A 22,515-nucleotide genomic window follows, 5' to 3' on the forward strand; every position below is an offset into this window, starting at 1 on the left:
TATGTATAAGAACCGTCCTCAGCAGTCAGTTCCTTACATGTGATGTAGTCTGAGACAGTGATATACTTAACAGTACACTCTCTGGGTCTGCTGACAAGCACAGGTCATTTATAAAAGACAAATCTGACTTACAGTTGTTACGCTGTCAAGCAGAGAAAAAGGAGCTATGGCAATACAGCATCTCTACCACTGCCTGGTAAGTAGGAGGTCACCTGGCTAAGTTGTATTTTTTTAATGTTGTTTTTGGACAGCTTTTAGAACTTACTAGTACATGTCATGTTTTGTCATTTTAAGTAATTATCCTCTGATATAAAGGAAAAAGACATTCTCCAAATTAAAAGCTCTGAAGCAACAGTTCAGGAGGCCATTGAATTTTTATGATCCTCTTGACTCTATGTTCTCCTTGAAACGCCCTCTCTGGGGGAGGTGGATGGGCCCAGCCTGGTGGTGTCATCAGGCATGTCTGACTACTTCACAAACGAAAAAGTTCCACCCAGGAGGCAGCGCGGCGTTGCAGGGGTTTAAGGTCGCAGATGAACCGTGTTCTAAGGCGGCTGCCCTTGGACAGGTGACCCATGGCCGATCACTCTGAGACTCGGTTTGCCCTTCAGTTTTCAGCAGATATGCCCTCATGGGGTTGTTTGGTGTGTGGTGATCGGATGCCACATCACTGATCATGCCAGGCTGGGCGCAGAGGAGTGAGTTAGCTGTCAGCAAAGGACACGGAAAGCCACACCCATATCACTCGCGTTTCTTCAGCGCATCACTTCGCCCATGAGTGCGGAATGACAGTTTGCAGCACAGTTTGAGGCGAGGCTGGTACGGCTGTGGGAGGTGCCGGCTGGAGACACGGCCAGCACGCCCAGGTGACTGGGAGCACGGGGACCATGGCATCCAGTGCCGATTGCTTAGTATAGGCATTTACTGTGCAGTTGCCACCAGAGGCTGATCCAGGAACATAGCCATAAGCGTCAGTCAGCTCTTTGGCAATCTGCATCTTTATGCTAGCATGGAAAATTCATTTGCCTTAATTTGTGGTGTTTTCTCTTGTTTTAAAATACAGTGACATTTAATTTTTAGGTTCTGCTTAATATTTATGTTCTTGGTAAAGTCTGTGCAGAGCAGGTACCTTCAAGTCTCCCTTTTCAGCCATACTTGGCAAAGGACAAACGTGTATATTTCATGATTTGGGTTCAACAGCGTTGAAGGCACCCTTTCTCCTGGTAGGGGTGTTTGAGTTATGAATTAAATTCTTAACCTCTGTTTTTCTCCCTTCGATATGCAGGTGTTATTTTTTTTTTCAAAACAAAAGGGAAAGAGTAGATCCAAGAAGTGCTCTGACTTTCATTAACACATCCTTTTTTATTGAATAGTAAGAGAAATGTGTCGATGTTTAGAAAGCCTCCCCTCAGTTGAGACATGAATGAAATGCACCTGCGTGAAATGATGTCTTGTGTAAAAAGGTCAGTTCCCCCCAGTGGTGGGGCAGGAAATGAGGTCAGCTTTACTTTTTGTTCAGGGTGAATGAAAGTTAAGTTTATTAGTTGGAATACTGCCTTCTGTGTGGCATTACTCCATTTTCTAATAAAGATTGTAGCTTTTGGATGTTTGGCCCCCCTTTTGTGAACTGTTGGAATTTTGAAGTTTTAGTGTCCTTTGATTCATCAAAGAAAAGTCATAAGATTTCGTACTCATAGAACTTAATAGGTAACATGTTCTAACACTTTCAAGTATTTAGCGTTGCACTGAGAGAGTCACTGACAAATGACTATCAGGCTGACAGTGTTTTTCCTCCCTGTTGAAGCAAATGAGAGGATTATTTAAAGCAGAAGAATTTTCGGAAGTCTGATGTGTTAGACATGCTGCAGTGTGACTAGACTCTGGGTTTTAGCTGTGTGACCTTGGGCAAGTCATTTCCTAAAATGTTCATTGAAAGGACTGATGCTGAAGCTGAAACTCCAATACTTTGGCCACCTGATGGAAAGAACTGACTTGTTGGAAAAGACCCTGATGCTGGGAAAGATTGAAGGCAGGAGGAGAAGGGGTCAACAGAGGATGAGATGGTTGGATGCCATCACCGACTCGATGGACATGAGTTTGAGCAAGCTCCGGGAGTTGGTGATGGATAGGAAATCCTGGCATGCTGCAGTCCATGGGGTCACAAAGAGTCGGACACGACTGAGCAACTGAACTGAACTATCTGTAAATTTCTTTCTTTCTTTTTTTTTTTTTTTTTTGTTGGAGGGAAGTATAAAACGCAGCATCTGATCCTGAAAGTCTTTTTTTTTTTTTTGTCTTCATGACTGGGAACGGGGGATGATTTTTAAGAACCAGAAGGAACTCAGAAGGAACATGCATGGTGATAACAAAGTTCTTAGGCTGTATGTCAGGACTGTTGTCTAAACACTCATCAGCTTTCATTGGAGGAAACTTTTCAGAGCTGGGTTTTTACCTCATGTGTCCAGCAGCAGGTTGAGAGCATGTCACACACGAGGCGGATGGTGGTGTGGTAGTTTAGTCACTAAGTTATGTCCCACTCTTTTGCAACTCCGTGGACTGTAGCCCACCAGCTTCCTCTGTTCATAGAATTTTCCAGGCAGGAATACTGGAGCGGGTTGCCATTTCCTTCTCCAGGGGATCTTCCTGACCCAGGGCTTGAACCCAGGTCTCCTGCATTGACAGGCAGATTCTTTACCGACTGAGCCTCCAGGTACTGCAGACCTTTTCACTGAAAGCCTGCCATTAACACAGTTCAATGCTAATAGTCACTGCACTTGATTTTATTTTAACCTAATGCTCAAATTCAGTGACTTTCTTACGAAGGAACTCATTAATGAATGTCTGGCCACCTGTAGCCCATGGATATAAAGGCCTGTGAATTTAATGTGCTGTGTAAGGACTTAACTGTGCTGTTTCTTCTCCCTGAGTAAACGAAGTTCAGTGCCTCTCGGACTTTATTGGAAACCTGAAACCTAAGCAGTGTGGCCCAGCCGACCCACTTGTACTGACTGGCAGGCAGCATGCCTCCGCTGGGAAGATGGGTCAGGAGATGCTGGGGACCAACGCGGGTGACTGGAGCAATCCTTTCACAGCACAGAGGAGTGGACAAGGCGGGAGGCTCGAGCCCAGCTTCTTCCTACAACTCCCGGGGCTCCGCAGGGATTTCATTTGTGGGAAGTTAGCAGCGCAATTTTCTTGAGAACTTTTTTAATGAACAGTGTGTAGAGAAGTACCTTTTAAAGGCGTCTGGAGATAAACTAGTTTGGGTGGCATTTTCTCAAATGCTGAGCTGCTCATGGGCCCCTTTCTGCATGGTACAGCCCTAGTTTTTAAGATCTGGGGGCCTGGGGGCAGTGGCACTGGTCATTTGGCCTCTTTCTCCGGGCCCCGATGTGTGTACATATGTGTTCAATAAAAGCTCTCGGAGAGCAAGACTCATGACTTCAGGTTCATCTCTTTGGTTGTCTTATATTGTCCACAGCAGCCACGGTCTGATGTTCTGTGACTGAGAAGCCAGCTGTTGACTCTGTTATGATGCCTTTGGAGATGGAGCCCAAAATGAGCAAACTTGCCTTTGGATGCCAGCGGAGTTCCACATCGGATGATGACTCGGGCTGCGCTCTGGAGGAGTACGCCTGGGTGCCCCCAGGCCTCAGACCCGAGCAGGTGGGAACCACATCGTACACCTTTCTGGTTTTCAGTGTGATTTAAGGTCTTCGGTGTTCTGTCTTTTAGTGATCAGACATCACTGCCTCAGTGACATGCTGTGTCCTCGGGCCTTACTCTTCTTCGGATGGTTTTGCTTTTTTAAGTCACAGTTTCTCAATGAAAGTCTCCAGCCCCTTTCATACTCTTGGGTCCAAAAGGATGTTATTTTTTCCCTGATGAGTGAAACCCAGAGTGCTGCCTTTGCCTTTGTTATATGGATTTCTGACTTAGGTGTCCCTTTGGTGAGAGTGGGAGGAACTTACTAACCTTTTGAAAAACTTCAGTAACAACAAAAAGTAATGAAAGGGGAAGGTTTCTGTGGCAGTTCTCTGCAGTGCCTTGGCTTTGGGAGAGAGGAGACAGAGCTCTGAGACCATTTCAGTGTCACTGCTTAGATAGATCTCTGATAATCTTGCACAGGAAAGAGTCTGTCACCACACCATGTGAATCGGAAAAAAAAATTAAAGAGCCAATTTTGTGCTTTGTTGTATTGTTATTTTAAGGAAGATGAGAACATTGTGTGTACCTGTTTTTATCTTCCCAATATCCTTATAATGATGAACTTGTTAAAAAACTGCTGGTGACAGACACAAGGACCAAGGTAGTTTGAAACAAGGGGAGGCCGTTGGGCTCCTGAGTTATGGTTGTGCTTCCCATCTGGTGGGCACCCCCTTGAGAAGAGGGGTTTCCGACTCATCCTGAGCCTCACCCACCACCTGGCACACACATATCTGGTGTTTAGCGTTTGCAACCATACAAGTTCCGGTGGCCGATACAGTGGGACACGGGGAGGAGCTGGGCTCCAGGTAGGAAGGCTGTGTTTCGACCGACCTTTAATAAGAGAGAACCCTTCCTGCAGCTTTGGTGAGTTGGTTTGTGAGATCTTGAAATATTGAAGCAGACAGGCCCCAGATTCTAGTCTTCTCATTTCTTGAATCATTTTCATTCTTCCTCAGCACTGCAGCATCCTTTGCAGTATTCATTAAGGGGTTTCCTTTAGATACAACAGAAAGAAAAAAAAAAATTCAAACAAAACTTGAGTTCTCCTTTCAAAATGCACTAAGTACAGCTCTTTATAGCGTCCCTCCAGTTTCCTGGGGGAAATTGACTCCAGGTATTTAGAAAACAGCACCCATGGAAGCAAAGAAAGCTGAAGCTTGAGAGAACCTGATAAGGGAGTGTTTCCAAAGTTTAACAGAACAGCTTTTGTCTTTGCGACGTGTGAAATTCAGAGAGCAAATCCAGGGTGTTTGTGTAGTGGCTGGATTGTGGACAGTGTCACACAGCCTGTGTGGGCACTTCCAGTGTTCACTCAGAATTCTCTTGGCTGACCCTAGGGAGATCACTAAGGAATGGTAGCATTAAATGTGCATATTTTATGGTGCGTAATTTATGATGCCCCTGGTTGTTACTACAAATTACATTCCTGGAGAGCCCTTTAGCAGCTGGGTGCTAGCTAGCTGGGGGTTTGCGCTTCTGCTGGCCTGGCTCAGCTGGTCTTCTCGTTAGCGGCCAGCAGCCACATCCTGTCAGAGGCTGGAGCCCTACCTAAAGGGCAGGGTAACTTCTCGGGATGGACTGAGCTGAAGTGTTCGCTTCCTGTGTGCTGACATCCTCCTCCCTCTCTCCCTCAGATCCAGCTCTATTTTGCTTGCTTACCAGAGGAAAAGGTTCCTTATGTTAACAGCCCTGGAGAGAAGCACCGAATTAAACAGCTTTTGTACCAGTTGCCACCACATGATAATGAGGTAAAATAACAGGAAGAAGGCTAATTAGGAAAAAAAAAAATCCACCCTCAGCGTTGTGATGCCTCCCATAAACTTCAGACTCTTGCCTTTCTTCAGATAAAATTGGGCTGGAGAATACAGGTCTCCATTCTTGAAGAGAGAAAAGGGTGTCAGTGCAATAAACTTAACACAAGTTGCTTTTTTATAGTGTTTGCAGCCACCCACCAGTTACCAGGAACCTAGAGGTTCCTGCAGTTCCTCCACCCCTTCGCCCAGTCAGAGCTTTCTGGGGCTTTGGGCCTGCAGTGGGCTGGAGTGCCTCTAGAATGTATAATGAAGGTGGCGGTTAACCAGTTTAAGCCTTTTGAAGAAAGGTTAATGCCTTAGGTTTGGGTTTTTTTTTTAGCATTTCTGCTGATAAAAGTTTAAATTAAACTTTTCATCCTTTTTTTTTTAAAACAAAAAAGGACTTCTGTAGCAGTCCAGTGGTTAAGACTCCATGCTTCCAATGTAAGGGGTATGGGTTCAATCCCTGGTCGAGGAACTAAGATCCCACATGCTGCATGGTGTGGCCAAAAAAAAGGAAGACTATTCCTTCAGACTGCATTTCACTTTTGCTAGAGAGGCTGCAAGATCTGGTGTCTTTTTAAAGGTATGGGGTCATTTTTAAACTGGGGATTCAGGAGAGCAGACCAGCTACACTTGCTGTTTTATTTCTTGAAACTCGGTTCTGGAAGTAAAGAATTGGTGAGGGAGGCCGTGTGCCTCAGGGTGCTTCTGTTCCCCTCTGTGCAGGTGCGGTACTGCCAGACCCTGAGTGAGGAGGAGCAAAAGGAACTGCAGGTGTTCAGTGCGCAGCGGAAGAAAGAGGCGCTCGGAAGAGGGACAATCAAGCTTCTGTCCAGAGCAGTGATGCACGCCGTGTGCGAGCAGGTCGCGAGTTCTGGACGGAGGGGTGGTGATGTCTTGGGTCAGCTGAGGGGGAGAGGTGGGAGGGAGCGGATGGCCAGGCCAGCATCGGTGTGAGCCCTAAAAACCTCCAGAAACTATAAGAAAAGCAACGTAGCTTCATATTAAATGGGGATTCCTGTTCGTAACTGGCCACACTGCTTGGTGTATGGGGGAGGCAGCCCCTTAAGTAAACATGGGGTGAAATCCTGAGGTCCTGGCATGGAGGGCGCGGCTGGGGTGTGCCTCATGTTCAGAAACGCAGGGACATGATACAGACGTTCAGGGCCTTAGTGGGCATTCTCAGAGCAAGAATAGACCCAACAGGAGCCCGCCCCTGGAAGACCACCGCGAGTGCTCTCAGCGAGCAGTCCAGTGTGGTAGGTAGTAAAGCCGAGGCGTGTTCACTCCAGTGGAGAATGACAGTTCCACAGTGAAGAGTTGTTTAACCACTAGCAGGAGGGATCAGAAAGTCTCGCTGATAGATCTGGGATTGGGTGTTAAGTGGAAAAGGCAGAGACTGCAGTCATTGAAGAAGCATCGTTTTAAATCTAAATCCTTTTGTTTTTAGTGTGGGCTGAAGATAAATGGAGGTGAAATTGCGGTGTTTGCCTCTCGAGCGGGCCCGGGAGTGTGCTGGCACCCATCCTGTTTTGTGTGCTTCACGTGCAGTGAGCTGCTGGTTGACCTCATCTATTTTTATCAGGATGGAAAAATTCACTGTGGCCGGCACCATGCTGAGCTGCTCAAACCCCGGTGTTCAGCATGTGACGAGGTAAAAAAGTTCACCCCTTAACACCGGGAAAAATAAATAAGCTTCTAGTCAGCCAATATTCCACTGTTCACACCTCAGCCAAATAGAAATCTCCACTGCATGTGCTGTGTGTATGTAGTTTTAAGATTACCCTGTACAGTGGGATAAGGGAATCCTATGCAGCTAATGGAGAAAATGCGGCTGGTGTCTGTGCACTGATGGATTATGAGAAAAAAGCAAGTTGCAAGAAGAGTGTGTAAAGATTGATCTTATTTTTGTTAAAGGGGGGAAGAACAGACTGTATACATAGTTGTAAACACTCAGAAACAGCGTGTACACTGAGTTCACAGTGGTTAACCCTGGAGCATGTGTGGGAAGGGCTGGTGGTGCAAAATGAAGTTTTTCTACCGTAGGCTTTTTATTTTTAAGGAATTTTAGATTTACAGAAGAGTTGCAAAAATATCATGGAGAGTCCCTGTATACCCTTCTCCTAGCTTGTTAATTATCTTATGTAATCATGGTATATGCATCAAAACTAAGAAATTAACATTGTTATAATACTTTAACTAATAATCATAGACTTTGTTTAGATTTCCTCAGTTTTTCTACTCATGTCTGTGTTTTATTCTGACACCCCATCCAAGGAACCTCATTGCATTTATGCATTATATCTCCCTAGTCTGCTTCAATCAGTAATAGTAAACTTCCAGTTTTTTACTTTTGTATATTTAAATTTCTTCTATGATGTGCTATTTGAAAAGTTTGTGAAACCAAAAATATGGAAAAATCAAAAAGCCGTTAATCTGGAGATGGCCATCAGGTCAGAGGAAGCATTATCTGCATTAAGTGCTGTTCACTTGTCCAGCCCCCAGATCGCTGTAACTGGTGACTCACAGCCACTTTAATGAGTTTTTTTTTTTTATATTAAAAGGTGCACAGGCCACTAAATTACTTCAGGGTTAATGTGTTCTTTGCCACATTATGCCTACAAAGTGTGACTGGGGAGCAACAGTATGACCCAGTGTATTACCTCCAATGCAGAATTCTGTGTTTTCTTTTAAAGTGTAAGCATGCACTTAGTTTCTCTTTTTCAATGTTTTCAATTTCTGTTCTTGTTCTGTAGCTACATCAAGTTACATGTAAGCTTGAGGCTGTAAGAAACAAAGATCCAGTGCCTGTCAGTTGCCCAGAAAACACGCAGTTACTTGGCCTTTAAAATCATTCACAATGATTTTCTTTCATCCTGTGGTTTCTTGTTTCTCTTTAAAGATAATTTTTGCTGACGAGTGCACGGAAGCTGAGGGCCGGCATTGGCACATGAAACACTTCTGCTGCCTGGAGTGCGAGACGGTCCTGGGGGGACAGAGGTACATCATGAAGGACGGCCGCCCCTTCTGCTGCGGCTGCTTCGAGTCCCTCTATGCAGAGTACTGCGAGACGTGCGGGGAGCATATCGGTGCGTCTGTGGCCCAGCCTGCGGCTTTGTCACTTGGCCGTCACTCTGTCTCTGATTATCCAGTGTTTTTTTCTTTCTTTTTGTTTTTGATGGAAGTATAGTTTACGTAGACATACAGTGAAATCTGAAAGATTTCAGTGTTTTGGTTTGATGAATTTTGATGAACGGGTGTAGATTGGATTCTCATCACTCCTGGCAGTTGTGATCTGTTAAGTCTCCATGAACATGATTATCCAATACCTAGCCATTGCTCCTGGAGATACAGTGAGTTAGTTCCTCTGAGCCTCTGGTTGAAACAGTGTCATAAACCAGTCAAACAGATAATCTTATTTCCTGTGTATTTTGGTTTAAAGACACTTATTTAATATATGTTGTTGATTCATTAAATTGAACTCACAGTCAACAGCCCTGTCCCACCTGCTTGGACAAAGCTCATCTGACCCGTGGATTGCCTCTGTGAGGCACATCACAGCCTTCTGTGCTGGGCCACACTAGAGAGCACTTCAGCTGTGTGCTCGGGCCATTTTAAACAACAAAGTCACGAAGAGAAAGTACAGACATGGGAAAGAAAACAGGCCTGTGTGAGGTGTGAGCACTGACACAAGAGGCCCCCCTTTCACCTCAGCTGGGATGCAGCAGCATCACTTGACTCAAATTTTTTGCCACTTTGCACATGTCTGCAAGTGACCTTGGAGACTCTGCAAGGATTGATTTTGGAACTAACAGGAAATTTAGCACATAGATCAATTTATAAATGAGAATGAACTGCACCTGTGTAAGTCCCAGCTCTATCAAGATCCAAGACAGTCTCCTCACCTTCAAAGGTTCCCTCATGCCCACAGTCTGTCTTTTCTTCATCCTCTGTGTCAGGGCAGAACCATAACTTGTGATTCTTTCCTTTTTCGAAACAGGTGTGGACCACGCGCAGATGACCTATGATGGGCAGCACTGGCATGCCACAGAGGCCTGCTTTTCCTGTGCCCAGTGCAAAACCTCTCTGTTGGGATGCCCCTTCCTTCCCAAACAAGGCCAGATTTATTGCTCGAAGACATGCAGCCTCGGTGAAGACATGCATGCCTCCGATTCCTCCGACTCTGCGTTCCAGTCGGCTCGGTCAAGAGACTCCAGGAGAAGTGTCCGGATGGGCAAGAGCAGCCGGTCAGCAGACCAGTGTCGTCAGTCACTCCTTCTGTCCCCTGCTCTGAACTACAAGTTTCCCGGCCTGTCGGGCAATGCTGACGACACCCTATCTCGGAAGCTGGACGATCTGAGCCTTTCCAGGCAAGGAGCAAGTTTTGTCAATGAAGAATTTTGGAAAGGCAGAGTAGAGCACGAAACCCCAGAAGACCCTGAAGAATGGGCGGAGCATGAAGATTATATGACACAGCTCCTCCTCAAGTTTGGTGATAAAAGTCTCTTTCAGCAGCAGCCCAGTGAGATGGACATTCGAGCCAGTGAGCACTGGATAGCTGATAACATGGTTAAAAACAAGACCGAGTTAAAGCAAAACAACCAGAGCCTTGCAAGTAAAAAATACCAGTCTGATATGTACTGGGCACAGTCACAAGATGGGCTGGGAGACTCTGCTTATGGCAGCCACCCAGGCCCGGCGAGCAATCGAAGACTCCAGGAGTTGGATCTGGACCACGGGGCTTCCGGGTACAGTCAGGGTCAAACCCAGTGGTGTGGAGACTCCCTGGAGTGCTTGTCAGACCTGAAACCAGAGCAAAGCGTTCGGGATTCTATGGATTCTTTGGCTTTGTCTAATATCACAGGTATGTAATCTAGGGATTATGGGGTATTTGAAAAAGGAGCCACTAAAAAGTTTATGCCAAAAGTTACAGTTCAGCAACCAGTAGGGTCTATGTTTTTTTTGGGGGGGGGGGTGGGGCTATGATTTTTAAAACTGTAGACCATGGGAAGGAGGGAGTTTCAGTTAAATGCTAAACGCTGTAGCAAAACAATAGTGTATTAAACAGCAGAGACACCACTTTGCTGACAAAAGTCTGTAGCATCAAAGCTGTGGTTTCTCCAGTAATCATGTATGGATGTGAGAGCTGGATCATAAAGAAGGCTGAGCACCGAAGAACTGATGCTTTCGAATTGTGATATTGGAGAAGACTCTTGAGAGTCCCTTGGACAGCAGGGAAATCAAACCAGTCAATCCTAACGGAAATCAATCCTGAGTGTTCATTGGCAGGATTAATGCTGAAGCTGAAGCTCCATACTTGGGCCATCTGCCATGAGGAGCTGACTCATTGGGAAAGACCCTTATGCTAGGGAAGATTGAAGGCAGGAGGAGAAGGGGGCGGCAGAGGATGAGATGGTCAAATGGCATCATCGACTCAATGGACATGAGTTTGAGCAATTTCCAGAAGATGGTGACAGACAGGGAAGCCTGGCATGCTGCAGTCTGTGGAGTCACAGAGTTGGACACAATTTAGCGACTGAACAGAACAGATAGCCAAGCAAACACTCGCATACGTGTATGCATACATATAAAATAAGCTTTCAGTACAGTCTTTGGGGACAGGTATTGTTACCCCTGTTTTGAAGAGAAGAGATGAATTTATTTGGATGATGGAGTCTACATCTGTATTTGAAAGATATTGGACTCTTTGGATCATTCTGTATGAATTAAAGATATTAAAATCAACATGCATACTCCATAAGCACAGAACATTTTTTTTATTTTCCTGAATTGCCCTGTGGCAATAGACAGTTCAAAATTAGCTAAGTTCTTTTTTAACCCAGATTATAAAATAATTTCACTTTAATGTTTTCAAAACACTTTGGTGTCAGTTATCTACATTTCATCCTTACAATGACCCTGAGAGAGTGAATATTATTGCATTTTACAAATGTGGAAAGTTGAATTAGCAAGAGACTAGGGAATTCCCTGGCGGTCAAGTGGTTAGGACTCCATGCTTTCATTTCCATGACCCGGGCTCAGTCCCTAGTTGAGGAACCAAGATTCCACAAGCCACGTGGCATGATCAAAAATACAAAACCAGAACACCAAAAAAACCAAGAAGCTAAATGCCCAACTTTATAAAAGTATTTAAAGATAAGGTTGATCCTAGAACCCAACCCTCCTGAATCTTACATTTGCCACAAGTTTTTGGGTACTGTTGTTGCTTGGTAAGTTTCATAGTTCAACCAATGACACTAGTCCTTTCATAAAGGTTATGTTACATTGTAACATAGGCAGGAGAGGCTTGAGCAGCTGCCAGGAGGGCCCCAGGCCAGGTGCTGGGCACAGAGGGTTAAGACAGCTACCCTCCTGACTTTGGTTGGGCTTGTCAACATTAAAGCCTATAATTTAGGGGAACTTAAGGAATGGTGGGTAAAACTAAATACTAAGCACCTCCTGTCTGCTAGGCCCTCTGATAGGTGTTTCAACATTTAAATATCAAAAATGGACAACATTTGGTATACGTCGTGTTATTGCTGACTTTTCTTGACAACAATCGGCTCAAAAATAGGCTTTATTTAGAAATTGGGAAGCTATGTAGTCACCAGTTGACAGCAGTTCACAGCACTCCCTGTTGTTGCTTAAGACATGTCAGCTGGGTTACATCCATTTCTTTTAACTTGCCTGAGCCCTGTTATAACAAGGAGCGCAACATCATCGGTTTTGAGCAAAGTTTTAAAATGGAATTAACCTGGAAGTGGAATATCAGTTTATGGGTTGACAGAGCAGAAGATTGGATAAAGGCCTGGGGTCAGGGGTTTGGCAAACTTTTTCCGTAAAAGGCTAGCTAGGACTTTTGGGACATTATAGTCTTTGTTGTAACTACTCAACTCTACACTGTGGAAAAAACCATAAGCAGCAGAGAAGCAAACAGATATATCTGGCCCAGTGAAACTGTATCCACACGTAGGCTGTGGGCTGGATCTGGCCCTTGGGCCGTTCGACTACCAGTCCAGATATAAGAGAAGACTAGTCTTGGCTTAAGAAGAGGGCCATAATGATGGTTGTGTGCATGCGAAGGGAAGGACTGCTTTGAGAGGGATTCAGATGAAACAGCTGGCTTTAATGGATTGAGAGACAGAAACTTCTGTGTGTCATGTTAATAAATTAATGACAGAACTGTTATGAAGAGCTTTTAGTTTGGCTGCTCATCCCATGGGCTGTAACTCATGTTTGGCCCCCAAATGCCTGGGGCTCATAAGAGATGCTGGGCCTCTTGTTTCAATGATAAAATTCATACCTCTTCTCGATTAAGTATATATGTCCGTTGGTTTTGCCCAGTGATTGTTCATCAGATATTGAAATTCAAGGGACTTCACTTCAAAATGCTTCTAAAGCTTGTTGGTAATAACTGTCAGAGTGTTAGGGTTATTGACAGTCATGTCTTGTCTTTTCTTTCAGGGGCGTCAGTGGATGGAGAAAGCAAGCCGAGGCCGTCATTGTATTCTCTGCAAAACTTTGAGGAAATAGAGACAGAAGACTGTGAGAAAATGAGCAACATGGGGACTTTGAACTCTTCCATGCTGCACAGGAGCACAGAGTCCTTGAAGAGCCTCAGTTCAGAGTTGTGTCCAGAAAAGATCCTGCCCGAGGAGAAACCACTTCACCTGCCAGTGCTCCGAAGGTCCAAGTCTCAGTCCAGGCCACAGCAGGTCAAGTTTTCAGATGATGTCATTGACAATGGAAGCTACGAGAACATCGAAATCCGGCAGCCACCAATGAGTGAGAGAACTCGGAGACGGGTGTACCATTTTGAAGAGAGGGGACCCAGGTCACATCACCATCGCCGCAGGAGAAGTAGGAAGTCTCGCTCAGACAATGCCCTGAACCTTGTCACAGAAAGAAAATACTCTCCCAAGGACAGGCTGCGGCTCTACACCCCCGATAACTATGAAAAGTTTATCCAGAATAAGAGTGCCCGGGAAATCCAGGCCTACATCCAGAATGCTGACCTCTATGGGCAGTACACCCACGCCACTTCTGACTACGCCCTGCAGAACCCGGGAGGGCCGCGATTTCTAGGCCTCTACGGGGAGGACGACGACTCCTGGTGCTCCTCCTCCACCTCCTCCTCCTCTGACTCAGAAGAAGAAGGGTATTTTCTTGGACAACCAATTCCTCAGCCCCGGCCACAGAGATACGCCTACTATACAGACGACCTTTCTAGTCCAACTTCTGCACTCCCCACGCCTCAGTTTGGTCAGAGGACAACTAAATCCAAGAAGAAAAAGGGACACAAGGGCAAAAACTGTATTATTTCTTAATGTGGTAGCTGCGGAGATTGTATTTAAACTTAGCCATTAACCATCTTAAATCATATCTTTTTTCTTCCATAGGAAAGTTGCTAAAATAGATTCAAGTGCTTTGCCCATGTAAATGAGACCCCGACTGCTGTTTACAGTGTCAGATTTAACCTTTGGAAGGTGTGATTTCTCCACTTACCCTCCTTGGATGGTGCCAGGTAGACATGACCTCGTGTGTCTGTTGGGTGCATCACAATTTGACACAGCTGCTTTGGTCTCCAAACCTCGAGAGATCCGCGAGAAGCTGTTGAGAGGTGATTGGATGGGGGTGTTGATTTTTAGACAATGAGAACTCGAGCCACCTTTGTCAAGCAATAGTGTTTGTCGTCCGTCTGCACCAGATTGACCCAGGTCCTGACAGTCTGTCCAGTCGTGTGGCATGCACGTAGTCATGTGCCCCAGCCAACACTGTGCGTCCCACTGTGCACGGCCACCTCGTCCCCTTCCAGCCCTGATTAGCCAGGTAAACATTATATTAGCTCCAGCTACAGATGGAAAAGAACATTGCTATTTATAATGTAGTATTTCATAGACTTAAGTGTATTCCTAATTTAACGGTGCAAATATTAATGTACATACTGTACAGTTCAGATTTTAAAGCTGATATTTTTATATCCCTGAAATGTAAGATGTTTGTTACACTGCAGTGCTAGATTTGTTAGGGAACCAGAAACAGCATTTATGGATGAAATGATTGCTTGTATCTTAGTCAGGGTTTATAAGTTTAGATGGTCACATTTATATTGCCTAGTGCTGGAAAGATCTTTTTTTTTTTTTAATTTTTCAACATTAAAAAGGCTCTGTATGCATGGTGGGGCTATGTAAATACTCTTTAAAACTATGGCCCTATTAATCTTACAAGTGTTATTTATGGGTCAAGCAATGTAAACTGTATAAATGTAAAAACAAACAAAAATAATCCCACACATACCCCTGGAATATATGGTTAAAAACAAGGAGAAGCTGTTTGGGTGAATATTTTTTTCCCCTTGGGGATGGCAAGGGGTGCCTTTCCCGTTTTCAGCAAGGTAGTGATTATCTCAAGGAAAGAGACCAAAAAACTACAAGGATCTGCTCTCTGTGGCAGAGTGCTTTGTAGGTTGATTCCTTTTCACCCCTCCCTTCCAGCTAATTTGTTGGCCTTCTGGTTATGTTATTCTTTTAAAATCTTTAAATTAGAGGATTCTGTGCTGCTGGCTACTTAAAGTTAATCTGGGGTTCTGTTTGAAGGGGGAATTACATTGGATTTGAACTGACAAGCTAGTACTTTGATATGGGTCATTCTTGCCCATATGTTTCAGTCGTAACTTAGTGTCCTAGTGGTATCTCAGACCCTTAGGAAGGTATTTAATAAATGCTTAATCAATAACAAATGACCTTTCTGAACAAGATCTCTTCAAACACATCCAGATCACATTCATTTTGCTCCTCTGACTAGCCTTGCTGTTCTACCATTAACAGACCAACGTTTGACTCCTGCACGTCCACGTGCCCTACTAGCTTGTGTGAAATAGTACTTGAGGCATAGAGGCAGAGCCGCCCACATGTACTGGTGTGGGAAAAGCTCTTGGGCCCTAGGAGGGCAGACCTGAATCCAATAGGAAAACCAGCAGTCAACAGCATCCCCTGTACTCACCCCTGGATAGGGCAAGGCTTGGTATCCAGGCTAGACAGAGCCCTTCAGAAGCACACCAAGGTGGGGGAGATCTTCTCAAAAACTTCATTATCATCTCCCTGTTCTGATTCATTTTAAAAACAGCATTGCAAAGAAAATGCATGCACATGGTTTAAAAAAAAGCGAAAGACATGAAGTATCTCCTTTCCACTCTCCTTCCCTTGGTTCCCCTCCCTAGAAGTAACCACTGTTACCCATTAGTTGTGTATCCTTCAGATGTTCAAAGCATATTCACATTAATGTATCTTTTTAAAATGGCAGGAAACTAGACCAGCTAAGACTTGCTTTTCTCACTTTACATGTGGGTATTCCACGTTAGTGCATATAGGTCTACCTCACTCTGTTCTTGCAATGACTTCATAATAGTCTGCTTTTGGATATACCATAATTTATTTCACCAGTCCCTTGGTGATGGGCTTCAGTTTTCTCATAGACACTTTATCCTTCATTGGCACATATGCACATAAATTCTGAGTAGCACGGTTACTGGGAGAAAGGTTATGCGTTTACAATTTTGATGGCTGTCGCCAGTTTTCCTCAAGAAGGCAATCTCTTGATCCTCATTTACAATGCAAGTGCTTGTTCCCTCACGATCTCACATGACAGGAGCAGGTTTCCAGATTTTGAAGATCTTTTCAGAACCTTTGCTGCAAACAGTGGGCATCCTTTTAGAAAAGACCTTTGCCTTGAAAGGGTGGATAATGAAATACTCAGCCTTACTTGGCCTGGAGAAAGGCAGGTATAAGCTGAAGTCACTGTCCTCAGTAGTTTTCAAGTCCTAGTTGCTTTTGCTCCTCCTAGTAATCACCCCATTCATTTCTTCATTTCCTTACATAAGGGTTATATCGACTGCCAAAGGTTTAAGGAAATGCAGAAATATTTATTCACAATAATAATGTAAGCTTTGAAGCTTTTAAATCTTGGTTGATAGCAATAACAAAGAAGACTGACTGTCTACAAAGGAAGAAAGAAGCAGCTGCCCTGCAGCCCTGTAAAGAATTAGGCTAGAAAACTAGGCCTACATTTGCTAGAAGGTGTTCAAAGATTTCGTTAACAAAGTGTTTGGTCCGTCACAAAACTCAAAATTTAGCCCCAAGCTAAGTATCAAATACTGAAACACTGCCTCTGGTCTCTACATGGGTGAAGCAGAAGCCCAGTGATTGCCTTTTCCTCACTTCAGACCAAACTGGAGCACATACAGCCCGTGGAGGGATGCTGATTAAGTCAATGGGCGCTGCTTTCAGTCCTCAGTAAGAGAAGGACTCACCTTGTGTATGTACCTGATCTCCTTGACACTCAGCTTTCTAGTTCCTGAGTTAAATAAGTATCACAAGTGCAAGGAGAGATTTGCTGTCCGGTGGTGCTAGTGCTAAAGGGCCCACCTGCCAGTGCAGGAGATGCGGGTTCAGCCCCTGGGTCAGGACGGTCCCCTGGAGGAGGAAAGGGCTACCCACTCTAGTCCTGTTGCCTGGAGAATTCCTCGGACAGAGGAACTTGGTGGGCCCCAGTCCACAGGGTCGCAAAGAGTTGGGTGCAACTGAGCATAGTTCTCACGTTAGATCCAAAGCATAAGCCATTGTAAGACAGAAGTAAAACTGGAATGAGCACTGAAGACGGCTAGATGTCCACGTGTGGCACGTGGCCCTGCCCTGTGTGGTCCTCGGGTGGCGGGCCAGGCAAGTTAGAACAGGTGTGGAGGTGCCGTGGGACGGCCGACGTGGGGTGGGCAGGCTGCGGCTGAGCGCCGCGCTCCTGTGGAGCACGCGACTGCTGCCGGGCACGGGAGAAGCAGTGCTAGGACGTCAGTCTTTCCAAAAGCAGCCAAGAACTTGAACTCTGGTAAAACGTCTCCCACCTTCTCAATGCTAGCAACTAATTCAAACATTTCTGAAGCCCTTTGAGCAAAAGGAACCTGCCATCAGCGCATGGGTTATAAATTTAAGTACTTGAAGTCATCCCTTAGAGCTGTCTAGAGGAGGCACAACTAATTACTATTTACAGAAAGATGTGACTTTTTTTTTTGATGTTCAAGGAAGAAAAATTATTGGGATTTCAAAAAATTCCACTAAAAGCCTTATTATCAGATTTAATGTTAGCAACACAATTATAAAAAAGGGCCTTTTTAATTTGTCAAATGAGAAAATTGCCTAGTTAGATTCTCTAGCTGTTCTTTGGAACTTTCTAACAAGGCATGCTCCTGAACAGTCGTGTGGGTTTTCTGCTCGCGCTCAGAGCACTCGAGGAAGGCTTCCAGGCTCACTGGAGAAATAAGCAGGAGCAACTGAGTTTTGCATCTCTGAGCTCTGGCATCTCTATGCCAAAATCAGGGTGGTAACTTTACTAGGGGAAGAAAGGTGAAGGGTGGCTTTCGCAGCTTACAAAGGAAGTGTAGAGGACAAGTAAGACATGGGGTATGTGTGTATAGACTTGCTCATAGGATTACAGCCAGTCTTCTTGCTTGAACAGACCAAGCTAGCTGGTCAGATTCCCATTTGAGAGATCAGTTTTAACCTCAACTCATTTTTACAAAAGAAATCTCACATCCCTGCTGCCGTATGTGCACAGGCGCTGTTAGGGCAACTGAGAAGGAACTTGCAGAGCATTCTCCAGAAGCACTTGATTCCAGACAACATGAACAGTATCATCAAGAATATGAAACTAGTTCTCCTAAGTGCTATCACTTGTTTTAGCATGTTTAGGTCAACAAACTAAAAGCAACTGATGTTGGAAAAAGTGATTACTAGTCTAATATAGACCTGCCACAAAGTTGATGTTGGAGAGATGCAAAGCATGCTAGACTCTAGAATTCAGGGGATGTGGGTTAGGAGACTCCCCTCGCTCATTAACTCAGGCGGGTTGAGTGCTGTGACCCAGTTTCCATTTCTGTAAAATGAGAGGTGCTCAACCATCTCAAAGGCTTCCTTCCAGCTTTGGTATTCTGTGAAGACCAAACTGAATTTATTGGGTAGCCAGCAGACAGGTCACCCACTCAGCATAAAGTGTCATTTCCCTTTTCTGACTCTTCATTTACCAAGATACTTGGCAAAGATTCCTGAAAGGATGATCCTTCCAGAGACCATGGCTCCTGGGAGTTGGTAGCTTTAAAGACGATTGGTTTTAATGCTTGGGACTCTTGAGTGGGCATGAAGTTTGGCAGTGGTTATCTCCCTCTAGGTGCATATGCTTCAAAGGTTGGCCTTTTCCTTTCTTAAGTAAGCAGTCTGGAAATGGCATAGAGAATATGGAACACAAGACATTTTCCTCCCTCGTGTTGTATTTTTCCCCCAATTACCAAGATAAAATGATTTTTTTTTTTTCTACAATGCAGTTAGTGGCAGTCTGGAATCTCTGAACATGTTGTAAGCAAAGCTGAAAGAGTGTTAACTATGTTTAATTAATGCTGGCTCCCAGTATAGGAGAGTTGAATTACCAGGTTTATTCCCCTTAACTGGCTCTTCTCAAACCACTGTGGGTCCAGGTACCACACTAAAGAGCTGAGTTCCAGGCTGTGTGGTAACTGGGGGCTGTAACCCTACCTGCCCCTTAACAACCACGTCTCACGAACCTGTCAGATGTTTTCTAAATTAACTCCGAAGCAGAAGTCATAGAAATCAACATAGACGGTAGTAGTGACTGAATACAGGTGAAATCTACTGAGCAAGGATTTTATCACAAGTTGTTTGTAAGTTATTTTTATATATTGCCCATCGCAAACATATTACACTGTAAATGTACATACCAACAGCTAGTGTGTCCTGGAGTCACCACTGGAACCTAGTTCTGAATGACCACTAAACTTCTACTTCTTTTAAGAACACTAAATTTTAAAGTTGAAAGATAGGGGTAAAACACTAACTGTGCCCCTTCCAGCTATATGACCTTAGGTAAGCCCTTAATTGTAAAGTGATTGGCTTACAACATGTAAAAGTGTTTGTGAATCTAAAAACATTAGAATGGTCCTTCTAACCTGGTTCAGATAATGAAATAAATGAAAAACATGGTGCTCCTCTAATCCTATATTTAGTATATTAAACCTGAAATGTAAGCCACATCTGATGGTACACTTGATTCTACTCTACAGAAGTAATGGAATACAAAGTTTTTAAAATGTGAAGTTCCTACAAGGTGGGGACCAGTTCCATGCCCCTACCTACACTCAACATTCGCACCTCAGGATGGGGGCAGGCCGTGTAGGCTTTGCAGAGGTCAAGTTGCCCCAGGGCATGAGATGTTGAGAAAACGGTGCCTCTCTTCTTGGCCCCTCTCTTCTTGCTCGTGTGTTGGAAAGGAGAGGTGACTTTCACACATGACTCCCCTCTCTCAGCTGAGGAAGCCCTGCAGTGTTGAGGAGCCACACCCCGTGCCCACCCTCTGTGGTGGTGGAAGGCCACCTTGGTTGAGCCCACATCACAGCTAAGGTTCAGTCCTGGCCAGTAAAGGAAAGGGAAATTGAATACTTGACCACAAAACATGCCTTGACCTGCTGAGCTGTGGTTCTGTGGGACTGTCGCCTCTCTCCCGCCCACCCCAGCCCTCCGCCCTCTCTCACATACCGACGTTCTCACATAGCCCCGTCCTCTGGGGGCTGACCCCCTTCTGGCCTTAGCAGCCTCAGGCAAGCAGACGGTGTGCTCATGCCAGGCGCTGGTGCTGGGTCTGCTTGAGGGCACTAAAGCCATTTGGCCAGTGCGTCTTCCTGAGAGTTTGGTCGTGAAAGGGGGCCTCTTCCCATCAGACTGATGGGGGAACAGCACACATTTCTGGTTGCTGGGGCCTCACCCTCTCGGCGAACCCTCACTGCCCTCAAGGACAACAGCAGGGATTCAGCCAGAAAGCCTGAGAGGGGGCACCAGCAGGAGCCCCAGGAGCAGAGCCCCGGGCCAGCAGCAGCCTTCCCGGAGAGTGGAGTCCTGACGGTCACGTGCCAGCCGGCCAGGATCACTCTGTCCTTTCCTCCTCCCCATCTCACACCTGTTCTAACCGGAAAAACATGACCGAACAGGAGCAGCCTAGGCAGTGGAGAAAGACCTCAGGTGTCCTCTTCAGCAAGTGTCTCCATAAGTGTGGGTATTTCTATCTTGTGCTAAGTCACTTAGTCATGTCTAGCTCTTCGCGACCCCAGGGACTGTAGCCCGCCAGGCTCCTCTGTCCATGGAATTCTCCAGATAAGAATACTGGCGTGGCCATGCTCTCCTCCAGGGGATCTTCCTGACCCAGGGATGGAACCCAGGTCTCCCGCATTGCAGGCAGATTCTTTACCAGCTGAGCTACCAGGGAAGGCGACCGTATTACTGTACGGTAATAGATGGAAACTACAGTCTGCTGGTGAGCACACTCTGGAGTATACAGAAGTAAGGATAGACGCTTGTACACATGAAATGTATGTTATTCATCAGCTACCTCTAAAAAAATAATTTAACCCCCCGCCAAAAGCTGAAACTACTACAGAATATTTAGGCAGTATAGCATGAGTCTTTTCTTCAGGGGATCTGGCCTGCCCTTCCTTCATGAGGTTCTGGATCTATGAACTGCCTCAGGGCTGGCAAGCAGAAGAGGGGCTACTAGGAATCAATGTTTATGGCAAGAATAAATATTGATACAAAGGTAATTATTTAAGAATCTTAAGTAGCAGAGAAAGGATTCAAAGCCCTTCATGTTCCTGCTCTCAATCTACCATTTCTTACATTCATCCCCTATCATCTTCCGCAACCTGAACTTCCAATACTTTCCCTTCTCTCCCTGAATAAGACCCAGAGATCAAATGTCACTTCCTTTGTGAAGCACAGAAAACAGGAGGACCAACTTTCCAAGCTATGCTAGGAACCAGGGTCACAAAGACAACACGTTTCCTGTACCTCAGAGGTTACTATAAAGAGGTAGGATTTTATCCTGTAATTCTCTGAAACTCAGATTCATAATTACACAATTATTGCATTATGTATGCTCAACGGGGTTCCCAGGTGGCATAGTGGTAAAGAACCCACTTGCCAGTGCAGGAGATGGAAGAGATGCAGATTTGATCCCTGGGTTGGGAAGATCCCCTGAAGGAGGGTGTGACAACCCATTCCAGTATTCTTGCCTGGAGAATCCTATGGACAGAGGAGCCTGGCGGGTTATAGTCCTTAGGGTTGCACAGAGTTGAACATGATTGAAGCGACTTAGCACACAGGCACGTGACTCCGTGCTCAATCTTACCTCATTAACCGCTTTCTCAGACACGGAGATTCCCCAAGTCACCAAAGTTAATATTATAGTTCCTCAACGCTCAAACATCCTCCATCCTGCTGCTGAGTAGGTGAACTGAACACTCAGAAGCAATCTTGCCGTAGAGAGCAATAAAAATCTACATTTTAAGAAAAACATTTTAAGCCAGCTTTTTTTCTTTTTTAAAAAAGAAACAATCTAATTATTTAAAACTGGTTGCTTTATTTTGCACTTTTAAAGTTCACAAAAGCTTCACAATATCTGCTTTCTCCCTATTGATCATCAAGGCTTTATGGTAAGACAAAACTTTACCACATCAATTGGGCATACTCAAAAACAATGGATAATTTACAAACAGATTTCTTTAATCAAGAACATTTTGCAACATACAAACCCTGGCAGGTATCTGAATTCATCTATCCTAAAATAAAACTTTAAAAAGCTTTAAAAATAAAACAAACAGATTTAACACTGACAAGCCCACCTGATGGCAAGTTATAAACAGCTTGAAATGTTGAATGTAATTTGGGGAAAGGAGAAAAGAAACTATCCACTGAACCTATATTTAAATGCATCTGTGAGTAAAATTGCTCTAGTTTAATGAATTTCAACAAAGTGAACAACTCCTCTGTCTCAAGGTAGTTGAGTCTCAAGTTTTATTTTTAAACTTGTGACATCTTGACTTGAGGAAATGAATCCTGGAATTAGAATATTTAAGAAGAAAAAATGGGCGTTAGAAACAAATCAGTACTTTCTTAGTCTTTCT

General features: G+C 44.7%; 1 protein-coding gene across 6 annotated transcripts in view; it reads left to right on the top strand.

Moving 5' to 3' along the window:
• Window positions 1–19,459, top strand: part of PRICKLE1 (prickle planar cell polarity protein 1) — a 118,077-nt gene extending 98,618 nt beyond the window's left edge. For 4 of the 6 annotated variants that reach the window (XM_061129625.1, XM_061129645.1, XM_061129637.1 and 1 more), the window contains 7 exons: window positions 3,482–3,666; window positions 5,343–5,456; window positions 6,231–6,368; window positions 6,955–7,158; window positions 8,407–8,593; window positions 9,505–10,368; window positions 12,969–19,459. In XM_061129625.1, coding sequence (XP_060985608.1) covers window positions 3,532–3,666; window positions 5,343–5,456; window positions 6,231–6,368; window positions 6,955–7,158; window positions 8,407–8,593; window positions 9,505–10,368; window positions 12,969–13,831 — 2,505 coding nt within the window. In that variant the 5' untranslated portion in view covers window positions 3,482–3,531 and the 3' untranslated portion in view covers window positions 13,832–19,459. Of the gene's footprint in view, window positions 1–183; window positions 197–3,481; window positions 3,667–5,342; window positions 5,457–6,230; window positions 6,369–6,954; window positions 7,159–8,406; window positions 8,594–9,504; window positions 10,369–12,968 lie in introns of those variants that run through there. The other 2 variants (XM_061129663.1, XM_061129653.1) reach the window with 2 other exon arrangements.
• Window positions 19,460–22,515: the final 3,056 nt, after the last annotated feature.

The sequence above is a fragment of the Dama dama genome, chromosome 3, assembly GCF_033118175.1.
Source record: "Dama dama isolate Ldn47 chromosome 3, ASM3311817v1, whole genome shotgun sequence".
Classification (NCBI taxonomy): Eukaryota; Metazoa; Chordata; class Mammalia; order Artiodactyla; family Cervidae; genus Dama; species Dama dama.